The sequence below is a fragment of the Carlito syrichta genome, unplaced genomic scaffold (genome assembly GCF_000164805.1).
Source record: "Carlito syrichta isolate Samal-C Ts95f unplaced genomic scaffold, Tarsius_syrichta-2.0.1 Scaffold309641, whole genome shotgun sequence".
NCBI lineage: Eukaryota > Metazoa > Chordata > Mammalia > Primates > Tarsiidae > Carlito > Carlito syrichta.
The window spans coordinates 280604-288358 of NW_007253737.1; the positions used below are offsets into that span (position 1 = coordinate 280604).

Sequence of the window (7755 nt, forward strand, 5' to 3'; positions counted from 1 at the left end):
TGATTTATTGTAGAGATGAGGTCTCACCCAGTTGCCCAGGTGGGTCTCAAACCCATGGGCTCAGGCAATTCACTCACCTCAGCCTCCCAAGGCGCGGAATTACGGTTTTTTGTTCTCATAATAATGACTGTGCATTCATGTTTTTCCTGAATACAAAAGTCACTTATTCAGTGTATGATGCTTATGAAATATAGATGATCCAGAGTGGGGAACAAGTTATTTTGTGCTCTAGTCACCCGGTATCACCTGCTATTTCAGCGTGACGACCTTCATTTCCCATGGCTTTTGTTTAATAAGAGATGTGGCTGTGCTATGACTATAGTTTTTAAAGCTGCTGTTTACTTCCTTATCTATTTTATCTTATTTATTATGTCATAAAATATCCTTTTATAGGTATGGTTAGCCTCGGCACTTTCTTTGAAAGATATTATGGATAAGCCCGGAGGGGAAATAAAATGTTCTCGATTTTGCTACTCCTCTGGTCTCTCTTTTTGGTTGGTTCCCCTCACCTTTCTGTGCCGGGAAGGTGATAGTAATCATGTCTTGACCTGCCAGGAAATGTTCTGGGCACTGACAATACAGCCCTGTGTAAAACAAGCACATCTCCCTTCTCTTAGACCTTCTCTCCTAGCAAGGGAGGCAGACGGCAAAAAGATAAATAAGTGCCTGTCGTCCTAGGTTTTGAGAGACTGCACTGGGAAGATTCCTTGAGCCCAGGAGTTTGAGGCTGCAGCGAACTGTGATCCTCTCACTGCACTGCAGGCCTGGGTGACAGAGCGAGACCTTGTCTCTTAAAAAGAAAGAAAGTGGTATTTAGGTGATAAGTGCTGCAGTGGTGGTAGGAACTACGGAGAAAATTTAGGTGACAAGTGCTAATAGAGAAAAATAAAGCAGGGAAACAGCATAAGGGAAAGTCCAGGCTGGGGCCACAGTTGTAAAAGGCTTTTAAGAGAAAGCCCTACTGAGAATGTGACCTTTAGGTCGAGATATTGAAGAGATGCGTGCTGGCTGTGAGGGTATCTGAGAAGAGAGGCTTCTAGGCCAAGAGAGCAGCAAGCGCAAATTCCGAGGCTAGGCACCTACCTGCCTGATGTGCTCCAAAGGCAGCAAAGAGCCAGAGGTCGTTGGAGCTGATGGGTGGAGGGAGGGCGGGCAGCAGTGTCGTGGCGGGCACTGGGCTCTGCTGACGTTGGCGGGAGGCTGTCGGTTAAATAGACGAGTGCCAGGAGCCTCCTTGGGACTGAAGCAGTGCCCTCCGGTGCTGTGCAGAGAACAGACAGTGGGAGTGAAGACAAGCCAGGCGGTTCGTCTTGCAGCTGGTGTGTTCCAATGCAGGGAGCAGGGAAGGCTCACCCAGGGTAGCAGTGGGTGTGGTGCAAGGTGGTAGGATTCTGGATACGTTTTTAAGGTCGAGCTAAGAGGATTTCTTTCTTTCTCTTTTTTTTTTTAACTTAATTTTTTTTTTTTTTGAGAATTTCTTTAAGGGTTGGATATTAAACATGAGAGAGCAGTAGCTTGGGCAGCTTCCAGTTTTTGGCCTTTACAACTGGAAACCACAGAGTTGCCATCATCTGAGTTAGGAAGGGTTGCAGGAGAGATGTTTTACAGAGAGAGATTAGGAGTTCGTTTTTTGATAGAGTAAGCTTGAGGCATCTGTTAGACATTCAAATGTAACATCAAGTAGGTCGTTGAGTCTATGAGTCTGGCTTTTGGAACAGAAAATGAAGTTGCAGGTATAAACTTGGGAGTTGCCAGCATGTATATAATTTGTGCTTAGAGCCGTGACCCTGGATGAGAGATGAGATTCCCTAGGGAATAAATGCTGATGAAAACAGAAGTAGCTCATGTCTTAGCCCTGGGACACTGCACCGCTATGAGGTGGAAGAGGAGGTGGAGTCCAGTGCAGAAGACTGAACCAAGGGACCGAGTGGTAGGAACATGATTTGGAGTGTGTCGTGTCCTGCAAGGCAACGTCAAAGTATTTCAGAGGTCAAGGAAGATGAGGACTTAGCAGTGACTCTTGAGTTTGGCAGCACGGAGGTCACAGAGAACTTAAGAAGAGCAGTGTTTGTGTAACAATGGATTGGAAGCATGATTGGGAGTAGGCTTAAGAGAAGCAAGGGGAGAAATAGAGACATTGTATATGAACATTTTTGAGGAGTTATCTTCTGAAGGGACAGAAAAAAGGTACTATCTGAAGGGAACTGGTGTCAAGGGGAAGGTGGGATAAATAAGAGCTTTGTATGTCAGCACGAATGAGCCAATCAAGTAGAAAGAGCTGGTGATGCAGGAGGAAGCGGAGGGAATTCCTGGAGCACGTCTCAGGAGGTGAGAGTGGGTGGGGTCTGCTAAGCACGAAGAGCAGGAGAGGCAGGTCACAGTGCACATGGAGAGATGGGGTGGTGAGACTTGGACATTGTCCTCTCGCTGCTTCTGTCCTTTTTGGAAAAATGAGAAGCAAGGTCATCCCCCGAGCATGCGGGTGGAGAAGGAGGTATCGAAGGCTTGAGGGAGGAGGAGGCCTGCAGCCGTCTAGAGAGACTGGACCGAGCAGAGGTGATGGGAATGTTCAAGGGAGGCCAGTCAGCACTGCTGCGTCCCCTTCTCTGGCAACACTGAGCTGCACGAGTACAGACTCACTGGAGAAGTGGATTTCGCCTCTTGTGCTTTTGCGAAGCGAGTACAGTGGAACGAGAAGAGGGACAGCGAAGGAAGGCGATGGATACCGTCACGACAGAACTTGAACCTGGCAGTGGGGAGGACGGGCTTGAGAGGGATGAGTGGCTGCCGGAGCGTGATCGGGCGAGCGGGTAATCGTTCCTTTTGGGTCTCAGGGCTGCTGGAGGCGGCTCCCAAGGGGCGTGACACGGAGAGAGCATTGGATGCTGGAAGCTGAGACGGGGTGTGAGGGATGTGCAGTTACTGGCGACCACAGAGCTTGGGGCTCGACTCTTAGGGGTGGGTGGCTGAAAGTGGGCGGCCGAGATCGGGTGGGAGAGTGAGAAGAATTAAGGGAGCCTTGAGCCTGGCTGTAAGTCCCTGGGCGTTTCGTCCATACAAGTGGAAACAGACGTTTACTTCCTCGCAATGAATGCCGCTTTCTGCAGGCAGTGTGCTGGGCAGACTCTGAAACCAAAGTGCCTTGCCAGCTGCCGGCTCTACCCTCACACTTGTATGTCTTGTGCCATTTTCTCATCTGTGTACTGGAGGGTGATAGTAATGTCTACTTACTCAGATTGTTTTGAGAGTATGAGTTACCTGCTGGAAATCAGAGATGACTTGCTGGGAACTTATGGTTAAAGCCCTAAAGCATAGTAGCGTATGTGAGGGAATCTTTGCTATCTAAAAAAAAAGTTAAAGGAGCTCAGACACGTAAGGTTTTACGGTCTCCTTTGGAGTAGATCCTGAGGCAGACGGTCAAGGACGGTGTATGGGCTTCATCACATCATAGGGATTTAGGCTCTTTTCTGCAACCTTAGGGTCTACATTCTGCAACCTTAGGATCTGACCGTCATGCTCTTTATTCAAGATAGCTGCTGGAGCTCCAGCCATCTCTTCTGAGTTCCAGAAGAAGACAAGGAATAGGCTAGTTACGCTAGCTTGTTTAAGCCTTCTTTCTCTTAAGGAAACCTCCTAGAAGTGCCACAGGGCACTTCTGTTTCTGTCCTATATGACCACACGTGTAACAGAGACTAGGAAATACAATCTTTTAGGTAAGTAGCAGGTGCCTAGGTCAAAGTGAAGATCCCGGAACTAGGGAAGATAAAGGTATGGGTTGTTAGGGAGCAGTTGGCAGCTTCTAGCACAGTGCCAGGCACAGTGGAAAGTGTTAGCTGTCTGAAATATTTTCTCAATCATTTCTTTTTTTTTTTTTAAGTTGAAGTCTCGCTGTCGCCCAGGCTGGAGTGCAGTGGCACGCTCACAGCCACCACAGCCTCTTCCTGCTGGGCTCCGGTGATCCTTCCGCCTCAGCCTTCCAAGTAACTGGAATACAGGCACACACCACCATAGCCAGCTAATTTTTTAATTTATCGTAGAGACGAAGTCTTGCCAGGTGGCCCAGACATTTACTTCCTCGCAATGAATGCTGCTTTCTGCAGGCAGTGTGCTGTGCAGACTCTGAAACCAAAGTGCCTTGCCAGCTGCCAGCTCTACCCTCACACTTGTGTGACTTGTGCTCTCGAACCCCCGGGCTCAGGCAGTCCTCTCGCCTTTGCCTCCCAGAGTGCTGGGATTGCAGGCATGAGCCACTGCACCCGGCTGCCAGTCGTTTCCGTTGCACAGCTTTCCACCATGTTCATCGACGTGTGTGCTCTCATTCCTGTGGCAGCAGTTCCTCCGCTGGCGACCACCACCGTGTCCCCATCACTGGCGTTGCTGGCGAGCAACCTGTCCCTGCCTACAAGTGACCTGCCACCTGGTGCCTCCCCACGGAAGAAGCCTCGAAAGCAGCAGCATGTGATCTCGACAGAAGAAGGCGACATGATGGAGACAAACAGCACTGACGACGAGAAGTCCGCCGCCAAGGGTCTTCTGCTGAAGACTGAGAAGCGCAAGTCTCCTCCCAAGGAGTACATTGGTAACGGTCACTGGGGTTAGCTGTTGCCATGGGACGCGTCACGCCGAGGTCTGGTCCATCCCAAAGGCTCCTCACGCAGTCGGCCTCGCTCACAGCTCTCTTACTAGAACTGAGCCTCCCCGGTTGTGACAATGCGCGCGTGGCTTAATGTTTTCTCTTCTTCCCTTTTGGACAGATGAGGAAGGCGTGAGGTATGTCCCAGTGCGTCCCAGACCCCCCATTACTTTGCTTCGTCACTATCGGAACCCCTGGAAAGCTGCTTACCACCACTTTCAGAGGTACAGTGACGTCCGGGTCAAAGGTCAGTTTCCCCAGAACTATCCAGTGTTGATGCTCGAAATTGGTATAGCACTCCACTATCTTGTAATTACAATAAAAGAGAAAAACAGAATCACAATTTTTCAGTTTCTGAAAAACTATGAGTTTTTGTTGTAAAATCTTAAGACTTTAGTGTTTAAGTGAAACATTCGCTGGAATATAAAACTTAGAAAAATATCGTTTGTCCCAGAAATTTGTGTGCATTTATTGGAATCACTGTTTTGTTTTGTTTTGTTGAGTCAGGGTCTCACTGTTGCCCAGGCTGGAACGTAATGTGGCAGGGATAACAGCTCACCACAGCCTCGACCTCCTGGGCTCAGGCAAGCCTTTTGTCTTAGCTTTCTGAGTAACTGGGACTACAGGCACATGCTACTATGCCCAGCTTTTTTTTTCAGTGGTACAGACGGGATCTCACTTTGTTGTCCAGGCTGATCTCAAACTCCTGGGCTCACGCAGTCTGCCCGCCTCGGCTTCCCAAAGTTCTAGGGTTACAAGTGTGAGCCACTGCGCCCGGCCAGAATCACTGTATAATGGTTAAGTGACAGCCTTGGTGTAAGTAAAACTCTGTGTGTGAACAGCTCCCCAACGACTGGCTGGACAACCGCCTTAGCTTCCAGAGCAGTCATGGAAAGTTGTACTGGACGCTGTTTCACGGATTCGTTAATTCACAGTGGCTCCTAGAAAGTTAAAGTGAGGCTGGACGCAGTGGCTCAAGCCTATAATCCCAGCACTTTGGGAGGCCGAGGCAAGAGGATTGCCTGAGCCCGCAGGTTCGAGACCAGCCTGGGCAACATGGTGAGACCTCGTCTCTATAATGAAAATGGCTGATAGTACTTTGCAGTCAAAAGATAGTCAAAAAATTAGCTGGGTACGGTAGCGTGCACCTGTAATTCCAGCTACTTGGAAGGCTGAGGCGGAAGGATCGTCTGAGCCCAGCAGGTCGAGGCTGCAGTGGCCAGGAGCATGCCATTGCACTCCAGCCTAGACAGCAGAGTGAGACTCCAACTCAAAAAAAAAAAGAAATAAAGTTAAAGTGGACATTCATCATAAGCATGTTTGCCAAAAGACCTTTTGTTTAACATACATATGAAGCTCGTGAGATGACCTAAGGCAAACCCTCAATAAGTGTCTCGTTGTTGTTGAACTTGAGAATAACATTGTAATAAACTCATAAATAATGAAAATAGCTGATAGTACTTTGCAGATACTCTGCAAATATTTCTGCTGCTGGACATGGTAGCCTCAAACCTGTTATCCCAGCACTTTGGGAGGTTGAAGAGAGAGGATCGCCTGAGCTCAGGGGTTTGAGACCAGCCTGGCCAGCTTGATGAGACCTCATCTCTACAATCAATCAAAAAATTAGCCAGGCGTGGTAGCGTACCTCTCATTCCAGCTACTTGGAAGGCTGAGGCGGAAGGAATGCCTGAGCCCAGCATGTCGAGGCTGTGGTGGCTGTGAATGTGCTACTGCACTCTAGCCTGGGCAACAGAGTGAGACTCTGACTTAAAAAGAAAAAAAATTTCTGTTGATGGACTTTGTGTTATTAATCTCAAATATAATATAAATATGTATCCTATATATAATATATAGGGTCAGTTTCTAGAAAACTGGTCACATTTCCTACTCTCTTATGTAAATTCTACTCGGAGACTTCTCTGAGGGTTTCTTGAAGGCCGAAGACGAATCCAGTTTGTCTGGAGTACTGGACTAGTGTCATTGAGCAGGGGCGATGGGATTGACAGTTCCAGTTCTGAATGGAAGTACAGAGGTGGCTGCACTTCTCAGCTCTTCTTCTTTGCAAGTATATGCTGAGGTGTGAAGAGAAGCAGAGTGTTGACCTTTCATAAAAGTAGCTTTGGACCACTAAACATTATCTCTTCATGCCAAAAGAATTTCATAGCAGTAAGTTATTTAGGGATTTGCATGCCAACATTTTAAGCCATCCTAAAAGAGCCTCGTTGCTTATTGGGACTCGTTCTTCAAAAACTGTCTCAAGAAAGAAACTTGACAGCTGAAAGGTTTATGATCCTTAAATCTTCTGTCTCTGTATGTCCATACTCACCACCTTTGCACCAAGCCTCTTGACTGCTAAACCTTAGTGGAACTACTTCATCTAAATTTTGAAATATGTATAAGCTTCATACAAATATATCAAGACAGAATCCTAAAAATTCACAGGAAGGAAAGAAAAGAGAAGCTGCAGGGAAAAGAAGTAAAAGGAGACACATAGAAAACAAATAATAACATAGCAGACTTAAGCCTTGACATAGCAGTTATTGCCTTAAATGTAAATAGTCTAACATACCAATTAAAAACAGATTGGCAGAATGGACGAAAAATCACAGTCCAACTGTATGTTGTCTACAAGAAACTCACTTTGAATACAATGACATAGGTAGATTGACAGTACAAGGATGGAAATATGTGTATGAAATACAAAAATTAACTTACAGCAGAAGTGCAGGAGTAGCTATATTAAAATCATATAAAGTAAACTTCAGAGGAAAGAATGTTACTGGACACAGAGGGACATTACATACTCATAAGATAATCAGTTGACCAGGTAACAGTCCTAAATGTGTAGGCAACAGAAACCAGAAACTAATGCAAATCATATAGAGTCTCTTTATTGACAATAATGGGATCAAATTAGAAAGCAGTGAGAGAGAGATGACCAAAAAAGCTCCAAACCATGGAAATTAAATAGAATATATGTAAATAATCCATGGGTCAAAGAGGAAGTCTCAAGGGACATATTTTCAAATACATAAATCTGAATGAAAATAAAATATAGCGGGGCTTGGTGGCTCAGCCTATAATCCCACGCCTTTGGGAGGCTGAGGTGAGTGGATTGCCTG

The 7755-nt window shown here is 46.7% G+C and overlaps 1 protein-coding gene across 11 annotated transcripts in view; it reads left to right on the plus strand.

The window, feature by feature from the left end:
- The window catches only part of SAP130 (Sin3A associated protein 130), an 87851-nt gene that overhangs the window by 69989 nt on the left and 10107 nt on the right, over positions 1-7755 (plus strand). For 10 of the 11 annotated variants that reach the window (XM_008067476.1, XM_008067477.1, XM_021717296.1 and 7 more), the window contains 2 exons: positions 4331-4579; positions 4755-4880. In XM_008067476.1, the coding sequence (XP_008065667.1) occupies positions 4331-4579; positions 4755-4880 (375 nt within the window). The remainder of the gene's footprint in view (positions 1-4330; positions 4580-4754; positions 4881-7755) is intronic. The other variant, XM_021717294.1, reaches the window with a different exon arrangement.